We start from the raw sequence: 24,158 nt of genomic DNA, 5'->3' as shown, positions 1-24,158 counted from the left end.
ACAGTAGAACTGAAACGTGATACATTTTTTAAAGGTTTTATTACTCCCTTATTATATACATTAGTCCAGGTGTTCTGTAAACCCAGGTCCTGTATGCATATAAATACAGACAGAAAGGTAATTTATGTGCGCCTGGAAATCATTAGAACCCGTCCTATGGAGAAGAGCTTCACAAATAGTTTTGATCTCTGACAGATGGAATGGGAGGAAAATCCTACCAATCTAGATATATCCATTTAATTCCAAAAGATTTCCCCCCCACAGACTAGTTGTACCAGGGCTATATGAAGAAAAGTGAGTACATATACATTTTCAGTCATACAAGCATAGGGGCATTAAATTTAAACTAATCCCAAATATACTATGAAACTATCACAAATCCATGAGTACATAGCCAAATACTGCCCTAAACATATGTTCAGTTTTACTGATTTCAGAAGAAACTGTATGACTTTCCAAGAACTATGAGAGTAGTATCAAACTCTGAAAAATCAAATCTTGGATTTATTTTTCAGACTAAGTTAATTTCCAGCTTCTCTTAATTGTACACGTGTGAAATTTGAGAGAACAGTCATCTGTAGCCAAGTTTTTCCGTGTCTACTATCTGCTAGTGAGATCTAATAATCACCTAATTCAGAAGTGAAGCAAGAATGGCATAGTCAAGGTAAAGCTACAAAATAAATAGCTGTAGTTCGGTGATGGCAAAAACAAATGGAAGTTTTGCCCTTGAGGAAGCAGCACATCATCTTGTCAGGAAATAATTTTCAGGTTTCATTCTGTATTTAAGTACCTATGAAAAAAACACACCTTGAAAATTTAAGAATTAATATAGTTCAAAAAGCATTAGCTAGATATACAACCTAAAATTTACCACCTACTCTTCATCCTAATCCTGAAACATGTTACAGCTCTGAAGTATTTCATTACTAAAATGTATTCCCCACTCGTTTTCAACTCAGTTACAGGACTCTAATATACAGTCTCGCAGCATTGCACCAGGGTAAATATCAAAGAATAAGTAAAGACCACAGCCTGACCTCTGTTATTTTATTGTCATAATTGCCATTTCACAGATTCTATTTTGACTAGGCTAGTGTTAAAATTAGGTATGTTATATGCTTGCATCCATTCCACAGCCAACATCTACACTACTACTCTTTAAAATACTAAGATATCTGCTGGAAATCACTGTTTCATCTAGTATTTAAAAACAGTTATGTTCACACATTTATATGCCTAAACTTAAAAGATTACTACTAGTTTGCCTCATTACAGTGTTCCTTTAAGGTGTTTCAACTTCATAATTTTTACAGAAAAGTTAAAAATCTACAAAGCCAAACACATTAAGCACTAAATGACACTGTAAGTGACAGCATATTTTCTTGATATTTATATCATCTAGCTTTACACCTTCGTTTAATTGCTGGATGACAGACAAGAAACCAAAACAGAGATAAGAAAACAAATGAGAACAATCACTGAAGCCCCAGTCATCACGTCTTCAACCAATGAACTGAAAACATACAATCTTTCCATTATTTCAAAAGACAAATTCATTATCTTTCTTCACTTTTAGTGGCTGAAATTTTGCAACCAAGAGTGCCAAGAAATTCTTTCCTAAGACATCCTAAAGTACATACACACAAATGGCTAGTGCACTGGACTTAAGTTTTAGACACCTACTCAGTCTTAAGTATACAAGCAGCCTCAGAGGAGTGCTTAAAACCTGCACCAAGAAGACACTGAACAAGGTTTCTAGCTGCTTCAGTCTTTAACAGGTAAGAACAGAACAAGCACACACAAACACACAAAAAATCATGGTATCATTTAGGTTGGAAAAGACCTCTAAGATCATCAAGTACAACCTTTAACATAACATTGCCAAATCCACTATTAAACCATGTCACTAAGCACTACATCTACATGTTTCTTGAAAACCTCCAGGGACGGTGATTCAACCACACACCTGGGTGGCCTATTCCAGTGCCTCACAACCTTTTCAGTGTAGAACTTTCTCCTAATATCCAACCCAAACCTCCCCTGGCACAGCTCGAGGCCATTTCCCCTTGTCTTACCACTTAGTGCCTGGGAGAAGAGGCTGATCCCCACCTTGCTGTGGTCTCCTGGGTCTGTGGTAATTGCAGAGTACAAGAAGATTTCCCCTGAGCCTCCTTTTCTCCAAGCTAAACAACCCCAACTCCTTCAACCACTCCATGTTAAGATTTGTTCTTTAGACCCTTCACCACCTTCGCTGCTCTTTGGGCATGCTCCAGCACCTCGATGTTTTTCTTGTAGTGAGGGGTCCAAAACTGAACAGAGCTGAGTACAGGGGGACAATCACTTCCCTAGACCTGCTGGCCACACTACTCCTGACAAGCCAGGATGCTGTTGGCCCTCTTGGCCACCTGAGCACACTGCTGGCTCATATTCAGCCGACTGTCCACCAATTCCCCCAGGTCCCTTTCTGATCGGCAGTTTTCCAGCCACTCTCTCCCGAGCCTGTAGCATTGCATGGGGTTGTTGTGCCCCAAGTAAGGGACACAACACTTAGCCTTGTTGAACTTCATACAGTCAGCCTCAGCTCATTAATCCAGCCTATCCAGATCCCTCTGCTGAGCCTTCCTACCCTCATGACAGGGAATAACTGAAGCTCTTCTTATTATGATCTAAGCAATAAGAACGTACCTTTGCATAGCCTTTTTAAGGATTATAGTATCATCTCTGATTATGCATTTCTTGAGAACTGTCAAAGAGGTAAATATACAGTTTACTTCATTTTTCTTTAAGATGAAATATGAGCTTGATTTTCTTTCTAAACAAAGTTTTGTTGTTAATACTACTGCAAGAAAAGATTAGTTAACTTGTTGGGCAGACAGAATCTCCTGCCCTCATACACATTAATGGGGTAGATCTGTTGAGCAATAGATGTCACTATGATGAATTTGCTGTTAACTTCACTGTTCAAGATGAGAAGTCTGTAATAGCTCATTCCCACACATACAAATAGGTTCCATGGCATGGCTGAACACGTGGAAATTGAGCTCAGGCTTTCCTGTTTTTTCTATCACATTTCTACTCTTGTTTGTGGAGAACGGTTTAAAATATCACCTATATGCACCCCACCCTCAGAAGTCAGCAAGAAAATCAACCACAAGTTTTTGAAAATTTGCATGGTTCAGTGTCTCAGAAGGTTTGTTTCTCTCCTCTCAATTTTTAAATGTTTTCACTTTGCTCTATTAGTTTAAACCCAGTGATGAAAAGAGCTGTTCCCAGTGGCTACTTAAAATAACTAAGCTTGGATTTCCAAACTTTCACTGTGCGCAGTTGGTTTGAAAAGTGACAAAACAGTAAGGTACAAATAAGATGTAACATTAAGTAACTGTCTCTGCCAGTCACTCTCCATTAGGGAAGGAATACCTGCTCTAAGATCCTGGATATACCATTGCTTGAAGGGCAATACAATGGTAGATAGTGCCTTTAATGCTGAGGTATTTAGTGCCTTCTTTGCCTCAGCCTTTATTACTCAGGCCAACTGTTCTGCAGGTTCCAAGCCTGCTGAGCTGGAAGACCAAACCAGGTAGCAGAATGAAGCCCTTAAAATTGAAACGGGAATAGTTAACAACCTACTACACAACAACACTATAACCCACAGGGCTAGATAGGATCTACTCAAAGATGCTGAAGGTGCTAGCAGAACTGCTCACTGAACCACATTCGATAATTTGCTAACAGTCCTTGCTAAAAAGGGGAAATCACAGCTGACCAGAGGTTTTTGAGTTTGATGCCCATCTACAGGAAGGGCAGGAAAGGGGGTCTGGCAAATTACAGGCCTGCCACTCTGACCTCGGTGCCAGGGAAGGTCATGGAGCAGATCATCAGCAGTTTTTTACCTGGACCTTGGCAAAGCATTTGATACTGTTTCCTACAGCTGTCCCTTAGAGAAACAGGCTGTTTGTGGCTTGGACCGATGTACTGCTTGTTCACTGGACAAAAAAAATGGCTTAACAGCCAAGCCCAAAGAGACATTGTGAATGGAGTCGAATCTGGTTGGCAGTCAGTCAAAAGTGGTGTTCCCCAGGGCACAGTGTTGCGGCTGGTTTTGTTTAACTTTTTTATTAATGATCTGGATGAGGGGACTGAGTGTAATTGTCAGTAAGTTTGTAGATGACACCATGTCAGGCTGATCTGCTTAAGGGTAGAAAAGCTCTATGGAAGAATCTGGATTGACTTGGGTCATACCCAATTATATGCTATTCAACAAGGCTAAGTGCTGGGTTCAGTGACAATCCCAAGCAGCCGTACAGGCCTGGGAAGAGTGGCTGGAAAATTGCCCAGCAGAGGACCAGGGATACTGGTCAACAGCCAGGTGAATATGAGCAAGCAGTGTGCCCAGGTGACCAAGAAGACCAATGGCATCCTGGCCTGCATCAGAAACAGGGTGGCCAGCAGGACTAGGGAAGTGATTGCCCCTCTACACTCAGCACTGGTGAGACTGAACCTCAAGTACTGTGTTCAGTTTTGGTCACCTCACTACAAGAAGGATACTGGGTTGCTGAAGTTTGTGCAGAGAACAATGAAGCTGCTGAAGGGTCTAGAAAATAAGACTTATGAGGAGTAGCTGAGGGAACTGGGGATGCTTTGTCTGAAGAAAAGGAAGCTGAGGGTAGACTTTACTGCTCTCTACAACTACCAGGAAGGGTTTGCAGTGAGGTGGGTGTTAGTCTCATTTCTCACGTGACAAGTGAAAGAACATGAGGCAACAGCCTCAAGTTGCACCAGGGGAGATTTACACTGGCTATCAGGAAGGGTTCCTTCACACAGGTTAGGCACTGGAACAGGCTGCTCAGAGAAGCGGTGGAGTTGCCGTCCCAGGAGGTATTTAAGAAACATATGGATGTGGCAGTTAAGGACATTGTTTAGAGGTAAGAGTTGGCAGTGAGGTAGATGGTTGGACGTGATGATCTTAAGGGTCTTTTCCAATCTAAGTGATACTCCCAGAATAAAAATATAACACAATCACCATTATAAAGTAAACAATTTAAATTCCATCAGTGGTTCACTATCTTCACATATGTAACCACTGACTAGTGGGATTATCTACTTCAGAGAAATTATATGCCACCCCAAAGGAATGAATTCAACATCAGATAGATAAGGATTTTCTAGGTTATGCTCTCACTTCCCTATTTAGTTCTGCGTTACAAAAAAAATAGTTTAGATCTGCCTTAGGAAGAGATGCCTTTTGCCATTGTAAAGATAGAAACAACAGAAAGTTGGAAAGAGAACAGTATCTTCATTATTTTCCATAAAACAGAAATATTGCAAAGCATAAGAAAAATAGAGTAGTATGTATTCACTGAAAATCATTTGGAAAAAAAATGTTAAGTCCTAATGAGGTAAGTTTTGCAATCAGTGAAATAAAAATACTAGGAAAATGTGCATTAGGAACAATTTTCCTTCTACATACCTTTGCAACTCCAGCTCTGTGAGCGCCTTGTGATTCCATGTATGCTAAGTATTTGTTGAAGTCCCTGAATTCATCCATCGAAGGCCTAAAAGTCATGATTTTGCAACTTGGGTTTGGAGGACTATCTGAGATGACAGCCTCCATTGTGGCTCAGTTTCCACTGAAAAATAAAACAACAATAATTACATATACTGAAAATAACAAAATAATTACATATACTGAAGAGAACAATCTTCTATTAAACAATATTTGAGATTCAATGTATGTTTCAAACTGGAAAAGGGTTTTCAAAATCCCCTGCCCATGCTTCTATAAAAGGCACAAAAAGGATATATACTTTTTCTCCCTGCTCCTTGAAGACTACTTGGCCCTCACCCAGGAGGGACACTACCATAAGCAACATACCAGTTTGAATTTACAACAGATTTTCTCAAGTTATCATTTAACATCATACTAGCAACTTCCTGTGTTGATCCATCCACAGGTTCTCTGTGTAGACAATTACATTACACACATATAACCTAGAGCAGCAAAACTACATTAGTAATAAAATATCATTACTCCCATTTAGCACATGGGGAAATTGATTACTGACTTTTTAGTCACACTGCAAATGTAGGGAAAGAGCACCTGGATTTTTTAATTCACGTCAGTGTTTCAACAGCAATTGTATCACCCCTCATTCTCCAAAGCCTTTTCAGCAGAATCAATGCATGCAGTAGATACAGAAAGATGACTGGCATTTCCCTTAATTTCCATGACTACATTAAGGATGGTTAAAGAAATATTTTTGTTTCATACTAAGATACAGAAATAATGAAAAGACTGGTCTTTGTGCCACTAACAGATATAATTTAGCTTCAGCGGGTGTCATTTCCAACTCTACCTCACCACGTGCCAACAAGGAGTACAACCTATTGTTTACTTCCTTATCTTACAAAAAACTTATTCCAAAATACAAATAACTCAGCTTTGGCTAACTTTCTAGTGATTTTGCTGTCTCATTCCTCTTTTTCTCCATCTGCAAAACATGCATCCATGGTTTTGTTGCCACACCTTGTTACCTTAAATTTTGCTTGTGAGTTAGCTATTAGCCACTTATTTCACAGGTTATGCTTGCCTTCATTGCATAGCACAGCATACAATGGCTACAATTTATAATTCTTCACTGACAATGAGGTGATACTTGAAAAAGGGTAATTGAGCAGGAGATTTGATCTCTCCTTAATCAGCTTTTAGACTTTCAGGTTTACGTGTATTAAACGTACATGCACACGAGTGTAGTACCCACAAACACAGCACCTCTAAAAGAACCTGCTATTTCTTCTTGGCAAGAAATGTAACGGTATTTCATTAATTTTCATTTTACACCTTCAACCTATTTCATTGACTATACATGTATACAAGACAGACTGCAGTCATTAGGTTTTTCATCACAGCACAGAGATTAATATCCTTCCCTAAACTCTTTGCTGTTTTCTAATATTGTCAGTTCAGTTCTGGGGGGATTCAAGCAGAAGCAGAGGGAGTTGACTCATGCTTTTTGGGGGGAGGTTTGTTCTTGTTTTCCAAAACTAAGCAACTTCAGCAGCCCCACTTATGAATTTGTCTTTACTAATCAATAATATTCTTTCCTTCATTGGAAAGGTAAGAACTTGTCAGATGTCCATTTTATTCACTTAACTGGGCTGTAACAAGTCAAGCACTCCTAATCCTAACAATTCCTAAACAAAGTCATGCATTAACTTTAAAGATTCTTTTGCAAAAAACAATAGTTGGAATTGTTAACCATAAACTGTTGTGTCAATACTTCAATACCTCTCAGACATACAATTTTGTCCAACCACCCTCAGAGCTACTACTTCTGCTTAATTCCATAATAACTGCAGAGAATACAAACATTATGTATTCGTATTCTGATACAGCAGAGGGCTTTACAGTCACCCGGAGGGACCCAGACAGGCTGGAGAAGTGAGTTGACAGGAACCTCCAGCTACAGAGGAGGAGCCCCAGGCACCAACACAGAGTGTTGGCCACCCAGCTGGAAAGCAGCTCTGCAGAAAAGGACCTGGAGGTCCTGGTGGACACCAAGCTGAACATGAGCCAGTAGGATGCCCTTGCTGCTGAGAACATTAATCCTGGCTGCACTGGCAAAGGATCATCAGCAGATCTAGAGAGGTGATCCTTCCCTTCTACTCAGTATTAGATGTATTATATAAATTATAAATGTATATTTATATAAATTACAAATTATATAAAGTATTTGATGAATTACAAAAGCTTAAGGAACATGAGATCTGGATAAGTGACCTTATTTTATAGCTCTTAGAGTCATCTTAATTTCACTATAAGTCTCTAAGAAGTTTGACAAACTTCATTTCAAGTTTGTATTTCTATGTCACAGTACTACCCCTAAAGCAATTATTTCCAAAACACAAAAAGTGACCCATTTTGAACGCATAAATACTGAACTGAAAAATGACCTAATTAGTTCTATAAACATTCATCCCCCACACCAAGCTCAAAGCACACAACAATGTCTTAAAAGAACTAATCCGGAGTAATAAAAAAGTATATATATTTTTTTCTCATTTTTATTTGCAACCGGTATTTCAAGAGGTTTTAGCTTTTGATTAAAACAAAAGCATGAAATCTGTAGTCCAAGCTGAGTATAGCATGTAACAGTCTCTAGGCACAGTAATAGCCAGTCCAACCTGTCCAGTTCCCACAGATGCTAACAGCAGGTCTCTCAGAAAAAGCAGTTTAAGGGGTAGCTCATATTTATACTTTTCCAGAATAACATCTCAGTCTTCAGCAATTCACAGCTCAAGGAATACAGAGGCAAAGAGGATATTTTTGCATTTGAGTTGCTGATTTTTTTTTTTGCTCATGACTTAGAAACTTTGTAGGCCTTTAATATTCAAAAAAAAAAACTTTTGACAAAGCCCTCCACAATCAATATATACTAAATGAAGGATCTCCGGTATGCTTTAAATATTTCACTTTCTAGTTTCATCTGACATCTCACATGCATGCTGTAAACAATCGTTTATCATTTCCATTACTTTCAGTCCATGCATAGCATGAAGATTTCTACCATCAGATCATTCAGTCATCTCTTTTCAAGGCTCAAGACTCCTAGTCTCCTTGCAGAAAATCCATTTCATTAATTCCAATCATCTTTACATCCTATTTCTGGATCTTAACTAGTTTTAGCAATTTACTCAGTTAGTGGAAAAGGGTGCCAAAGCCACAAGCAATATTCAACATGGAAGTAAACCATGAATTCACGCAAATGAGCACCAGCATTTGCAAATGTAGGTGCAGTCCTCACAGAAATCACAAAGCAGCTTTTGAAAAGCTAACTGACAAGCCCCTAGAAGTTCAGAAGAATATTCACTGATAACGCAGCATCGATAACATTGCTGGGGATACAGACAGCAGGTGGCAGACGTGCTGTTTGCATTCACAGCTGTGATGAGGATACCACAAGTGATCTCCATCCTAAAGGTACTTTGTACACAGTCCTGCCAGATCTCTCACACTGAATGCAGCTCCCAGGAAAAGCTCCCTAGCTTTACGGCAGATTACTAACCACCTTTTCAGATCCCATCCCAGAAGCTACTCTTGTACACAAACATTCTGGATTTCAGAACTCCTTAAGATCAAACCTCATGCATTCTTTTTAGGAACATGCTAGGTGAGCAGTGATATTCTTTCACAAGCTGCCATTACATGGTAAACCATTTATCAGGTGAAGAACAAAGACAGGACAAAGTAAGACAAAGACAAAGTAAAAAATGTTGTCTTTTTTTCTCAGTTTGTGGAGACTACTCCCTGTCTCTCCCCATCCCCCATGCCACTCAGAGGACCCCCGAAGCTACAGACTTCATCATGGGTGCAGGTACTGGGTCTGGCTTGGATGGAGTTAACTCCCCTGCAGCAGCCCACACCGCGCTGTGCTTCGCACATGCAGCCAGAGCAGCCCTGATACCACACCAGTGTTGTGTCTGCTGCTGAGCAATGCCGTCACCACATCAAGTCTCCTGTCCTCCCGAACAGTATCTACGTGTGCTGACGCCCTGCTTCAAGGACGTGGACAAGCATCGCTCATTTGCGGGAAGCAGAGAGTAATTTCTTTCCTCTGCATTTCCATATGGCCTTTGTGGTCCCCCCCCGCTTTTCCCCTTTCCCTTTAGTTAAATTCTTTAATTAATAATAGTTTTCCCTTAATAATTATTTTTCCTTTAATTAAATAATCCTTATTCATGAGATGTTTCTTTCCTTTTCTTCCCCTCCTCTTCTGAGGACGGGGAGTGAGAGAGCAGCGTGGTGGAGTTCAGCTGCCTAGCAAGGTAGAACCACCACAGTGCAGGACTTGCTATTGTGACCTTCCCCGTGAGCATTTCACCCCTCATTAAAGATTTTGTAATTCAAAGAAGCCATGCAATTCTCCCCTACCTTTACATCTTGTTCTAAATTACCAGAGACCCAATACCAAGCAGCCAGGGAAGGGTCACACGTGCCCTCCTGCTGTTGTGACTTGGAAGTACGCGCGCTGAAGTGAACTACTTGACTAAGAGCACATGCATGGAATAGTCACTGGACACTTCCACAGTTTGCTACAACGCTCACAGCAGCAGAGAAAGCACATCCTCAGCTCAGGCAACCAAGAGCCTCCTCGCTCCAAAATGATCACAGGCCACCAAAACGATACACCTTTTCCAGAGCAGAGGCAGACAGCCTAAAATGAACTGGCAGGCTGGCTCTGATCTACAATATTCTAGCAGGTGAAGCTTCAGCAAGAAGAAAAGGCCAGCACTCTGCCTATGTTGTACTTGCAGCTCTACAGTATCACTTTGTGATGCAAAAAGTTCAGGGAAGAACTTGTTAAACCATACATTTAACATTTGTATAGCAGCAGCCTGTGAAGCTTTGTATCTGAGTAAATCTAGATGAGACTTCCACAGGGAGAACAAGAGAATCACAGAATCACAGAACTGTAGGGGTTGGAAGAGAACACTGTGAGCTTCCCACTGTCAGCAACTTGCATAAGGAATACCTACAGCACTAAAACTGACAACTGTTACAACAGTTATTTTCCTCTTCTATTTTCTCTAACTTTAAATATTCCTACAAGTCTCACTTTTGAAGTATTTGCCATCATTTATTCAGATCAAATACTCCAAATTGGAATTAAACTGAAATATTAAGAAAATCCCTAATGCTTAGGGATAAAACTCTTCAAGTTTTATTTCTGTTCTTTCATTCATAACTCAGTTTGCAGACTTTTAAACTTAATCTCAATTTTAATTTTGAATCAAAATTACCATCTTTTTTTTTTCTAAAACGATTTACCGATCTCCAAAACCATAGACTCATTTACAACTTAAGCCACTTATAAATTACCTTTTAAGCAAAGAACTAACAGTGAAAGTGAAACAAAACCTGGTCCACCAGTGTAATCGTTGCCATAAAGCATCTATTAAAACCAGGCGTGTTTGCCAAGGTTCTCCCAAAGAAAGGGTATCTGCTAACAACTAAAACTTTAATTAGACAAAACCCAGCAGAAAATCTTAAGTCTACTGAAATAAATCACAACAGCCTCAGTCAACCGATTCTACATGCTAAATGCAGAAATGTCACAAAGGAACTAGAGCACATTTTGTTCATGAAACTCCTTTAAAAACACCAACAGCCAATGAAGTATATCCTGTCATGCCTGACAATCACAAAGTGAAACCAGTTAGACACTGAAGAACTTCTTGCAATATTTAGCCTTCACAAAACGACGTGTTCTTAATTCTAACTCTGAACGTCTTAAGTAAAAAATGTTGGCAATTGTTCTAATCTACTGTTGTACAGTGTATTTTCTTAAAAAATATATATGTTCTTAAAATATACTGTATTTTATATTTCCCTAAATATACTGTATCCCAACAGTTAAAATTAAACAGAATTAAGGATAAAAAAGATGAATGCTTGCCTAAGTCAGTAGTAGGACTACTCATGCAGACAATGAACTTACCCACTACGCCTACTGTCGCAATTTTAAACAAGTGAAAAAGTTGGAGCAAAATTCAAGCTTACAACAGAATGCAATATAGTATATGATACCACCTAAGAAACCTAAAGTCTGTCCTAACAATTTATACACCAAAACTACAATAAGCATTCATAAAGCACTCTGGACTTTGTTTCAGCAACTTCTTATGAAAACCTTCATTGTGATTTCATTACACAACTACTAGATTTCTTCAAGTATAAAACACTGCATTTCTTCAAAATATCTTAATTATTAGTCAGTCTCTGAATCCAAATGAAAGCCAAGAAAATAATTCAAAATATCACTCATTTGTTTTGAAATATGAAATACTGAAATAACAAGTTACCTTGGAAGTTGTTTCCACTAGATATGAATTAAAATCTTAGAATATTAATTACAGCAAGATGTGTTATACTGGAAGCTCCGTGTACACTGAAAATGTGTTTGAAGAGCCTGTAGCTTTCAGGATGGGGGAGACTAGGACCTTCATAAAACTAACCTAAACAAAACCATATGCCTCATTCGGCATTATACTGAAGAAACACACTAGCAAACGACACCTACTGAAAAAAGCAGAAGTTTCTAAGTTAACTGCGGTACTTAGTAGTCCAATCAAGCGCCATTCGAACTGAGAAAGTCCTAAATATACCGAATCCCTTTGTTTTTAAATAGTTAGGCGTTAAGTCGCAGATTTTCTTTTTCCTGCATAATTACTGGGCTAGCCCGTAATAGCTTAGGGAGATTATCATAATTAGTACTTGACAATGTAATTTTCTGAACTGAATGCATTACGGTGGTAACTATACATTTAGATTTGGTGTAAAATCATTTACCTTGTTTAAAAAAAAAAAAAGTTTAAAAAAGTAACTACAAAATTCTGTACTCAACAGTCAACAAAAACCGAGGCTTATAAATTACAAGACCTGACTTCTTTTTCCTATTCTGCCATACTCACCACAGAAATTCAGAGATCAAATCAAAGTTGTTGGTTTTTTTTGTTTGCTTGTGGTTTTTTTAAGTAGACACCAAATAAAGGTCATTCCCTTACACACATTGGCTCTAATCCTGATTCAGCTGCTATTCAGTCACATCCACTTATCCAGATAAGACATATTGTTTCCTGCACTGGTCCCAAGAAAGGAAATTCCTCTTACAGGCACCCATACCCTCACTTCAGCAAAAGGTAACCATCAAACAACCTGCTAACCATCTAACAACCTACTAACAACCGAGAAATCAGCTCCATCCCGAAGCTGAGAGTAAGATAAGCATGACTGGCAGTAGCTCAGTAGTCGCAATTCAGTGCAGCCTCACTGCAAGTAGTGAAAAGCAAATCGTGCTGGTGTTTCCCCAGCCTCGTGTTTGGCAGGTACTTCTGAGAGGTGTGGCGGCGCTCCCAGGTGGCTGCTGCAGTTCCAGGCAGAATGGGGGTAAGGCCCAAGATGCATTTTTACATCCATGTATGATGACCACAGTCAGCAGCACGCCCTCGGTTCATTAAACGTGTAGCACCGCAAGGTGACAAAAGTTACGCTGCACTGGGCTGCTGTTTTTTCTTATGGGAAGCGTTTTAGCTTAAAAAAAAAAAAAAAACACCTTCTATTTTAGTAACCACCAGGAAACTCCTGTTGCTGCTGTCACTAGTGTCTCAGAAAGGGGGTGGGGGGAGCGAGAGGTGTAAAACTACAGTTCAACAGCACCGAAAACACACCCTGCTCACTCTGGGAGGCAGCTGGAGGATTTTTAAGCCGCAGGGACAGGACTGTTCCCCCGACACCGCATAAACAAAGGCACGAGGCCGGCTGCTTCCCGCAGCGAGGCAGGCAGCGCCCCGGGGGCAGCGACTCGCACTTCCCACTCGGGGCTCCCGGTCAGGGGCAGCGGGGAGGGAGGGAGGGAGGGAGGGAAGGAAGGAAAGGAAGGAGGAAGGGAAGGAAGGGAAGGAGGGAGGGAGAGAGGGCCGGCCCGGGGAAGCCACGCACCGCGGTGCCGGGTCGCTGGCGGCGGGCAGGTGGTGCTGAAGCCGAGCCTCGCTCCCCCCGGGCTGTGCTCCCACGTCGCGCGGCTGCCGAGCGCCCCAGCTGCGCGGAGAGATGAATGAACCGCGCGCCCCGCGGCAGCCCCGCGGCCGGCCCTCCCCCTGCCCGCCCCGGCACCCCCAGCCCCGCTCCGCCGCCGCCACCACCTGCCCGGCCCGCCCCGCCCCGCTCCTCCGCGGCCCGCTCCCGGCCCCCAGCTCCCCCTGAGCCGCGCCGCGCCCCGCCCCGGCCCCGCAGCCCCACGGCACCTGCCCGGGGTGGGCGCTGGGACGGGCGCGCCGCGGGTGCCGCCGCTGCCGCCGGCCGGCCGGACGCACGGGCGCTCCCCCGCCCCCTCCCTCCCCTCCCCTCGCTGCGCCCGGCTCCTCCCCTCCCCGCCCGGGACTTCTCGTTCCGTGCGCGGATGACAGCTGCGCCCTGCGCATGCGCGCGGCGCTAGCACGCCCGGAGGGGAGGGGAGGGGAAGAGAGGAGGCCCGAGGGGGGGAGGGGGGGGAGCGCGTGACGGAGGACGGCGTCGACGTCACGCGGCCGGCAGCGGTGCCGTGCCCGGGGCCCGGCTGGGTCACGTGGCTCCTACCTCACCCCGCAGCCCCCGCATCTGGGCTGGGGGGGGCGTTCAGAGTGTGCCTCACAGCGTCAGCCAGGAATATAAACACCTCTGAAGGAGGACACTGGCCTTCTTCAAAAGTTACGTAGATCACTGTCTCACCTGTATTCCAGCAGCACAGTGCTCTCACAGAATCACTAAGTTTGGACAAGCCCTCCTGCTTCATCTGGTCCAACCATCACCCCACCACCGCCACCACACGCTGAACCATGTCCCTAACCACCTCATCCAACCTTTCCTTAAACGCCCCCGAGGGACAGTGACTCCACCACCTCCCTGGGCAATCCCTTCCAATGCCCACTCTTTCTGGAGTGAAATGCTCACTCTTTCTGGGGTGCAATTTTTCCCATTTCCAACTATGAAATGAGAAATTTCCAACTCACTGATCACCTTCTTTACTTTAATGGGCTCATCTTAAAGTACCCGTGAGTTTGCTGACATTCTAGGGCATGAGGAATATTTTTTATCTTATTGAGGCTTAAGCAATCTTTTCTGCACTTTCTTCCTGCCTTTCATGTTTCAGGCTGTGCATTTAGGTAAGTGTTGGCTAGTAACAAAAACACTACTTATGTGACTACAAACACTCAGAAATAAAGGATGAATCTCCTAAATTCCCTTCCTTTTGTTTTAAGTTGTGAGCTCAATATCTGCACAGCACAGGCTTCTGAAATTATACTATAGGCTTCTCAAGTCCTTTGGACTTGGTACAAAGACCTCAATTTCTGGGTCAGCCATCTCAAGTATGAGTGTTAGAGTTAATTATGCTACCAAAAAGATGTTCCAGGAAATCAAACCACAAAAGTGGCCTTTCTGCTGTATGATAGTTTACACAGTACATGTCTTCCACCCCGTTTGGCTGATGCTGGAAGCCACTTCTGTTTGAATAGTCATTTTCTACTCATGGAAGTTACAAGCTTGTCTTCCACGACTTCTCTGTGGCCTGTTCTCATGGGGATTTTTTTTCTTCTTAATGTAATCCGAAATTCCTATGTTGTTTGTCTTGGCCTATCACTATGTATTTCCAAGGAGAGCATGGCTCCGCCTTTTCTGTGCTCTCTCTCTAGGCAAAGGTGGACTGCTGTCCACCTGCCAACATCACTCCGAAGCCTTGTCCTTTTCAGGCCCCCTCAGTCTCTCCTCACATGTCATATTCTCTAGCCCTGGATGATCTTGCCGCCTTCTTCAGGACTTCTTCAAATATGCCAATGTCTTTCACCTACTGGGAAGCCCAGAGCTGGCACAGCATGGTATTCCACACAACTAGTTCTGAAAACACCATATTTGTTCCTGAATGTAGGTTACTTCTACACTGTGCCGGAACAATACCAGGAAACCTTTTCAGAATTGTAAGCAATGTGTTTGCTTAATATGTCAGTAGCACGACTATCTAAAGACACGGCTGGTTTTGACGCAGAAAGTTCCCTGGAAGAATTCATCTGCAATACTATCTAAAAGACATGAGATGGCAGCAAACACCAGGAAGTAAAGTGCTTCAAGCCCAAAGCAGAGGAGCTGATTTCGCCGTGCTCCTGGAGTGCCGGTTGCTGCCGCTATTACACTACAATGAGCTGTAAATACGAACATGAAAGTTTGTTGTTTGTGTGTAATCCTGGCTGAAACTTTCTGCAGATTGCATGCTATTACACTATTAATTAAATAGTGTGCAATTTAATAGTGTAATATATGCTGTGTTGGCTACAGAGGGAACATAAAAGTTTTCCTGAACAATGTGTAATTTGTCAATTTTCTATCTTTGCCATCGTGGCTTCATCTTAAAAGCTGTATATAAGCTTATATCTCTTGGTGCTCAGGAAAATTTTTTCATGTATAAAACTTTGTAGCTGATAAACACAGGTTCATTAGGTATTAGGACCCGAGGGAATGGAGTCAAGCTGCGAAACGAACAGTACAGGGAATGGAGTCAAGCTAGGACAGTAGCCGAGGAAAGGGGTTGTCCCGCTCTCTTCTGGACTAGTGTGACCTCACTTCGAATACTGTGTACACTTCTGGACAACAAAGTACAAAAAGGACGTCAAGCTGTTAGAGAGTGTCAAAAGAAGTGCCTCAATATCCTTCCTGTAGTGAGGGGCCCCAAACTGAACACAGTACTTGAGGTGAGGCCTCACCAGGGCTGAGTAGAGGGGGGCGATCTCATACCTGGCCCTGGTACCTACACAATATGAGCCAGGATAACACTGGCCATCTTGGCCAGCTGGGCACACTGATGGCTAATGTTCAGGTGCACATCTACTAAAAGCCACAGATCGCATGGATTGCATGGCGTCCTGAGCTCTCATGAACCTCTGCCACCTTCCACAGCCATGGGCGCCCCCAGGAAACCTCACTGGGACACGGGCACCCTGCCAGGATGTGGTCTCTCCTCTTGGGTCACAGGCGCCTGTGGGGCACCTCACAGCTCTTCTCTCCCAGCTCAGCTCCCTCCTCGTTCCTCTTCGGGTGTGTTCTCTAAATCCCGCACGCAGCAGCCCTCGCTTGCCCCACTGCCTCCCATGTGGCTGCTGCCCCAAGCCCCTTGGTAAGGAAAGGACACAAGCTCCTATACAGATACTCTTTATTCAACTGAAATAAATAGTCTGCTACCAGAAGAAATTTTCAAGAGGCCCTCAGCCAGCTCTGCTGCACGTGCACGCTCCTGCTGTCTTCTGTGAAGGAACGAAGCAGAGCCATGTCCTTCGGGCTGCCAGCAGGTCCCAGCGGCGCCGCTGGGAGGTTGCAAAAGGGGACTCTCCTCGGAGGTCCTCATCAGGTGGTTGCTGAGTCCCTGCTGGCTGTTGTGCTGACTGGGCCTGGGCAGCCCACCAAGGGAGAGCTGGCATTGTTGGTGGCACCCATGCAGGAAGGAGGTGATCCGGGCGATGTTCGCATCCAGCTGTCAGTGGAGGTGCCTTTACTGCAGGAGCCTTTGGAGGGCTGCGGTGTTTCCTGCTGCACCAGCTGGCTGCCATTCTGAAAAGAACTGACCGTCGCGTGGGTGAAAATGCAGTGGCAGAATTATTAGCCAGGCACTTCCTTCTACCTGCCCCCTTTCCTGATGCAGTGCCTACCCTCGCATGGGCCTTGGAGGTCCTAAGTCCAAGGGGTAACCCAAGAGGTCATAGGCATTCCCTCGCCCCTGCCATCTTACTGGGACATGGGCAGCCACCAGAACGTGGGCCCCTTCTCCTGGGACATGAGCTCCTATGGGGCCACCCACAGCCATGGGTCCTAGTTTCTCTGCCCCCTTCTCCCGGAACATCAGCCTCCCCAGACCCATGGACAGTAGCACTCACTCGCCACACTGCCTTTCCGATCGCCAGTCCACGGGACGCACGCTCTAGATGAAGTTAGCCAGGGAGCGCAAGGGGGTTCTTCTTTTCCTGCGCTGGTCTTGCACCTTCTTCCCTGGCCGTGGGTGCCCGAGCTCTTGCAGGCGGAGGCGGTAGAGGTGCTTCAGGCACCTCACCGTGAAGGCAGCATTGCCCTCCAGCCGGCAGAGCAAGTTGTCATCACTTAGAGCGTCCTGTCCCTGGCGGTTTGTCCCTGCGGAAACTGAGGCCGACCGGCCTGTTCCCTGAAAGCAACAAGTGAAGAGGCACAGGGAAGGACATGGATGAGAGCTTTCCGGGTGAAGAACTGAGTCCTGCACACGGTGTCTCTGTTACTCACCCATCTGCGGAGTCTCTTTGCTTTTCTCCAGAGGCCTTTGGCAAGCTGCGCCACACCGAGGAGACAGATGGCTTCCCAGCTTCTGCGAAGCATCCAGACACCCCCGTCCTGGGCAAGGTATTCCCAGAAGTGGCCCAGGGGGTAGGGCAGGTCGGAGGTCTGGCGCTCTGTGCCGAGGGGCTGTTGCTTCGCGCCCTCATCAGGGACCACTGTGCCTAGCCTGAGCCGGATGCGGCTGGGGCAGCTGGAAAAGCCGAGGCTGCAGGGCCAGTTGGGCACCTGTTGCTTGGGGCCAAGGCTCCTGCTGACCCTGACCCTGTCCCCACGGTGGCTGCAAAGGCCAGGGCCACCTGGGATAAAGGAAGCCATGGCCAGAGCCATGGCCAAGAGGAGAGTCAGGCTGAATTTCATCCTGCGCTCTCCTGAAGAACGCTACCAACACTGGAGACGGCTGTCACGCTGAGCAGAGCTCTGGCAGTGACCACCAGCACTGGCAGCTGTGTCCAGCCGCAGCCTGAACTTATATGCCCGGCCGCAGCCTGACGCCATGCCCAGCCCTGTGATGTCACGGGGCCTTTCACTGTGAGAGCGGCAGGTAATGAAGGCTGTGGCAAGGCTGGGGAGGACACGGGCTGGCGGTCTTTAAAGCCTGCGGCTGCTGCTGCAGTCCGCACAGGGGGACTGCCTGCACAGTAGGGCAGTGTTCCTGAGCCCCAAGTGTTTTGGGCCGTGCCCTGAATTTCTCAGTGAGAAGGAGATGTGGCCAGAGTCACATCCAAGCCGGACGGCCATGGCACAGTTCTCTTCAAAACCCTCTTGTGGGCAGAGTGGAAGCCCCCATTAAGAGGAAAGCCCCAAGTTGGCTGTTGGTTGAATAAAATCATAGAACCATAGAATCATTAAGGTTGGAAAAGACGGCCAAGATCATCTGGTACAGCCACCCCCCTACCACCAATGGGGATCATCTGGGGAGTTCATCTGGGAGATGAGACAGTGGAGAGCAGCCCCGCAGAGAGGGATCTGTGGCTGATACCAAGTTGAATACGATCCAGCAGTGTGCCCTGGTAGCTAGGAGGGCCAACCGTATCCCGGGGTGCATCAAGCAGGGCATTGCTAGTTGGTCGAGGGAGGTGATTGTCCCGCTCTGCTCTGCACTGCTGCGGCCTCACCTCGAGTACTGTGTGCAGTTCTGGGCACCGCAGTACAAAAAGGACGTCAAGCTGTTGGAGAGTGTCCAGAGAAGGGCTACAAAGACGGTGAAGGGCTTAGAGGGGAAGATGTATGAGGAGCAGCTGAGGTGACTTGGTTTGTTCAGCCTGGAAAAGAGGAGGCTGAGGGGAGGCCTCTTTGCAGGCTACAGCTTCCTCACGAGGGGAAGCAGAAGGGCAGGCGCCAATCTATTCTCTTTGGTGACCAGCGATAGAACCTGAGGGAATGGAGTCAGGCTGCAACAGGGGAAGTTCAGCTTGATATCAGGAAAAGGTTCTTCACCAAGAGAGTGGTAATGCGGTGGCACAGGTTCCCCAGGGGCATAGTCATGGCACCAAGCCTGTTGGAGTTTAAGAAGCGTCTGGACTATCCTCTTAGCTATATGGTCTGAATTTCTGAGTAGACCTGTGTGGAGGCAGGGATTGGACTCAGTGATCGTGGTGGGTCCCTTCCAACTGGGGATATTCTGTGATTCTATGATTCTATACCAGTATCATCCCCTAAACCGTGTCCCTAAGCACCACATCCAACCTTTCCTGAAACACCCCCAGGGACAGACACTCCACCACCTCTCTGAGAAACCCATTCCAGTGTCTGATTATTCTTTCTGAGAAGAAACGCCTCCTGATTTCCACCCTAAACCTCCCCTGGAGCAACTTGCGGCCATTCCCTCTAGTCCTATTGCTAGTTAACTGCGAGAAGAGGCTGACACCCAGCTCCCCACACCTTCCTTTCAGGCATCTGTAGAGAGCAATAAGGTCTCCCCTGAGCTCCTCTTCTCCAAACTAAACAGCCCCAGAGTGCTCAACTGCTCCTTGCAGGAGTTTTGTTCCAGGCCCTTCACCAGCTTTGTAGCCCTTCTCTGGCCACATCTGAACACAGTACTCGAGGTGTGGCCTCACCAGGGCTGAGTAAAGGGGGGCGATCACGTCCCTGGCCCTGCTGCCTACGCTATTCCTGATACGAGCCAGGATGCCACTGGCCTTCTTGGCCACCTGGGCACACGGCTGGCTCATGTTCAGGTGAGCATCTACCAACAGCCCCAGATCCTGTTCCTCTGCACAGCTTTCCAGCCACTCTCCCCCAGACCTGTAGCATTGCCCGGGCTTGTTGTGACCAAAGTCACAACAGTTGTGACTTTGGTCACAACTAATGAGCCAGCAACTGTGAGCCAGCAGAGTGCTCAGGTGGCCAAGAAGGCCAAGAGCATCCTGGCTTGTATAAGAAGCAGTGTGGCCAGCAGGACTAGGGAGGTGATTGTCCCCCTTTCCTCGGCTCTGGCAAGGCCGCACCTCGAGTACTGTGTTCAGCTTTGGGCCCCTCACTACAAGAAGGACGTCGAGGTGCTCAAGCACGTCCAGAAAAGGGCGATGAAGCTTGTGAGGGGTCTGGAGAACAAGCCTTACGAGGAGCGGCTGAGGGAGCTGGGGTTGCTTAGCCTGGAGAGGAGGAGGCTCAGGGGCGACCTTATCACTCTCTACGGGTACCTTGGAGGAGTCTGTAGCGAGGTGGGCATTGGTCTATTCACCCACGTGCCCGGTGATAGGATGAGGGGGAATGGGCTCAAGTTGCACCAGGGGAGGTTTAGGTTGGCTGTGAGGAAAAACTTCTTTACCAAAAGGGTTGTTGGGCACTGGAATGGGCTGCCCAGGGAAGTGGTAGAGCCACCATCCCTGGAGGTCTTTAAAAGACGTTTAGATGTAGGGCTTAGTGGTACGGTTGAGTGGAGGAGTAGTTAGTGTTAGGTCAGACGTGGGACTCAGTGATCTTGGAGGTCTCTTGCAACCTAGATGATCGTGCGATTTTCTAAAGTGCAGGACCTGGCACTTAGCCACGTTGAACCTCATCCCATTGGCCTCTGCCATTGATCCAAACTTTGCAGGTCCCTATTCAGGGCCTTCAAATGTAAACCGTTGTGAAGTAGGAGTGTAGTTAGTCTGGAATTACTCTCAGAGGGACATGACCCATGGCGTCCTGAGCTCTCATGAACCACTGCCACCTTCCACAGCCATGGGCGCCCCCAGGAAACCTCACTGGGACACGGGCACCCTGCCAGGATGTGGTCTCTCCTCTTGGGTCACAGGCGCCTGTGGGGCACCTCACAGCTCTTCTCTCCCAGCTCAGCTCCCTCCTCGTTCCTCTTCGGGTGTGTTCTCTAAATCCCGCACGCAGCAGCCCTCGCTTGCCCCACTGCCTCCCATGTGGCTGCTGCCCCAAGCCCCTTGGTAAGGAAAGGACACAAGCTCCTATACAGATACTCTTTATTCAACTGAAATAAATAGTCTGCTACCAGAAGAAATTTTCAAGAGGCCCTCAGCCAGCTCTGCTGCACGTGCACGCTCCTGCTGTCTTCTGTGAAGGAACGAAGCAGAGCCATGTCCTTCGGGCTGCCAGCAGGTCCCAGCGGCGCCGCTGGGAGGTTGCAAAAGGGGACTCTCCTCGGAGGTCCTCATCAGGTGGTTGCTGAGTCCCTGCTGGCTGTTGTGCTGACTGGGCCTGGGCAGCCCACCAAGGGAGAGCTGGCATTGTTGGTGGCACCCATGCAGGAAGGAGGTGATCCGGGCGATGTTCGCATCCAGCTGTCAGTGGAGGTGCCTTTACTGCAGTAGCCTTTGGAGGGCTGCGGTGTTTCCTGCTGCACCAGCTGGCTGCCATTCTGAAAAGAACTGACCGTCGCGTGGGTGAAAATGCAGTGGCAGAATTATTAGCCAGGCACTTCCTTCTACCTGCCCCCTTTCCTGATGCAGTGCCTACCCTCGCATGGGCCTTGGAGGTCCTAAGTCCAAGGGGTAACCCAAGAGGTCATAGGCATTCCCTCGCCCCTGCCATCTTACTGGGACATGGGCAGCCACCAGAACGTGGGCCCCTTCTCCTGGGACATGAGCTCCTATGGGGCCACCCACAGCCATGGGTCCTAGTTTCTCTGCCCCCTTCTCCCGGAACATCAGCCTCCCCAGACCCATGGACAGTAGCACTCACTCGCCACACTGCCTTTCCGATCGCCAGTCCACGGGACGCACGCTCTAGATGAAGTTAGCCAGGGAGCGCAAGGGGGTTCTTCTTTTCCTGCGCTGGTCTTGCACCTTCTTCCCTGGCCGTGGGTGCCCGAGCTCTTGCAGGCGGAGGCGGTAGAGGTGCTTCAGGCACCTCACCGTGAAGGCAGCATTGCCCTCCAGCCGGCAGAGCAAGTTGTCATCACTTAGAGCGTCCTGTCCCTGGCGGTTTGTCCCTGCGGAAACTGAGGCCGACCGGCCTGTTCCCTGAAAGCAACAAGTGAAGAGGCACAGGGAAGGACATGGATGAGAGCTTTCCGGGTGAAGAACTGAGTCCTGCACACGGTGTCTCTGTTACTCACCCATCTGCGGAGTCTCTTTGCTTTTCTCCAGAGGCCTTTGGCAAGCTGCGCCACACCGAGGAGACAGATGGCTTCCCAGCTTCTGCGAAGCATCCAGACACCCCCGTCCTGGGCAAGGTATTCCCAGAAGTGGCCCAGGGGGTAGGGCAGGTCGGAGGTCTGGCGCTCTGTGCCGAGGGGCTGTTGCTTCGCGCCCTCATCAGGGACCACTGTGCCTAGCCTGAGCCGGATGCGGCTGGGGCAGCTGGAAAAGCCGAGGCTGCAGGGCCAGTTGGGCACCTGTTGCTTGGGGCCAAGGCTCCTGCTGACCCTGACCCTGTCCCCACGGTGGCTGCAAAGGCCAGGGCCACCTGGGATAAAGGAAGCCATGGCCAGAGCCATGGCCAAGAGGAGAGTCAGGCTGAATTTCATCCTGCGCTCTCCTGAAGAACGCTACCAACACTGGAGACGGCTGTCACGCTGAGCAGAGCTCTGGCAGTGACCACCAGCACTGGCAGCTGTGTCCAGCCGCAGCCTGAACTTATATGCCCGGCCGCAGCCTGACGCCATGCCCAGCCCTGTGATGTCACGGGGCCTTTCACTGTGAGAGCGGCAGGTAATGAAGGCTGTGGCAAGGCTGGGGAGGACACGGGCTGGCGGTCTTTAAAGCCTGCGGCTGCTGCTGCAGTCTGCACAGGGGGACTGCCTGCACAGTAGGGCAGTGTTCCTGAGCCCCAAGTGTTTTGGGCCGTGCCCTGAATTTCTCAGTGAGAAGGAGATGTGGCCAGAGTCACATCCAAGCCGGACGGCCATGGCACAGTTCTCTTCAAAACCCTCTTGTGGGCAGAGTGGAAGCCCCCATTAAGAGGAAAGCCCCAAGTTGGCTGTTGGTTGAATAAAATCATAGAACCATAGAATCATTAAGGTTGGAAAAGACGGCCAAGATCATCTGGTACAGCCACCCCCCTACCACCAATGGGGATCATCTGGGGAGTTCATCTGGGAGATGAGACAGTGGAGAGCAGCCCCGCAGAGAGGGATCTGTGGCTGATACCAAGTTGAATACGATCCAGCAGTGTGCCCTGGTAGCTAGGAGGGCCAACCGTATCCCGGGGTGCATCAAGCAGGGCATTGCTAGTTGGTCGAGGGAGGTGATTGTCCCGCTCTGCTCTGCACTGCTGCGGCCTCACCTCGAGTACTGTGTGCAGTTCTGGGCACCGCAGTACAAAAAGGACGTCAAGCTGTTGGAGAGTGTCCAGAGAAGGGCTACAAAGACGGTGAAGGGCTTAGAGGGGAAGATGTATGAGGAGCAGCTGAGGTGACTTGGTTTGTTCAGCCTGGAAAAGAGGAGGCTGAGGGGAGGCCTCTTTGCAGGCTACAGCTTCCTCACGAGGGGAAGCAGAAGGGCAGGCGCCAATCTATTCTCTTTGGTGACCAGCGATAGAACCTGAGGGAATGGAGTCAGGCTGCAACAGGGGAAGTTCAGCTTGATATCAGGAAAAGGTTCTTCACCAAGAGAGTGGTAATGCGGTGGCACAGGTTCCCCAGGGGCATAGTCATGGCACCAAGCCTGTTGGAGTTTAAGAAGCGTCTGGACTATCCTCTTAGCTATATGGTCTGAATTTCTGAGTAGACCTGTGTGGAGGCAGGGATTGGACTCAGTGATCGTGGTGGGTCCCTTCCAACTGGGGATATTCTGTGATTCTATGATTCTATACCAGTATCATCCCCTAAACCGTGTCCCTAAGCACCACATCCAACCTTTCCTGAAACACCCCCAGGGACAGA

At 47.1% G+C, this 24,158-nt stretch overlaps 1 protein-coding gene across 8 annotated transcripts in view; it reads right to left on the bottom strand.

Annotated features, from left to right (window-relative positions):
• The window catches only part of KDM4C (lysine demethylase 4C), a 286,486-nt gene extending 272,597 nt beyond the window's left edge, over window positions 1-13,889 (bottom strand). For 3 of the 8 annotated variants that reach the window (XR_014687589.1, XM_084505427.1, XM_084505430.1), the window contains exons 1-3: window positions 13,801-13,872; window positions 13,496-13,594; window positions 5,468-5,627 (exon numbers count right to left, since the gene is read on the bottom strand). Coding sequence is in view for 7 of the 8 variants with exons in the window: in XM_084505427.1 (XP_084361553.1) it covers window positions 5,468-5,611 (144 nt within the window). In the remaining variant the exon portion in view is untranslated. Of the gene's footprint in view, window positions 1-5,467; window positions 5,628-13,495; window positions 13,595-13,800 lie in introns of all 8 variants that reach the window. The other 5 variants (XM_084505429.1, XM_084505432.1, XM_084505431.1 and 2 more) reach the window with 3 other exon arrangements.
• Window positions 13,890-24,158: the final 10,269 nt, after the last annotated feature.

Source organism: Aythya ferina (genome assembly GCF_964211825.1).
Source record: "Aythya ferina genome assembly, chromosome: Z".
NCBI classification, from domain to species: domain Eukaryota; kingdom Metazoa; phylum Chordata; class Aves; order Anseriformes; family Anatidae; genus Aythya; species Aythya ferina.
Note: the sequence above shows the minus strand (reverse complement) of the source record. Positions and strands in the feature narration are given on the sequence as shown.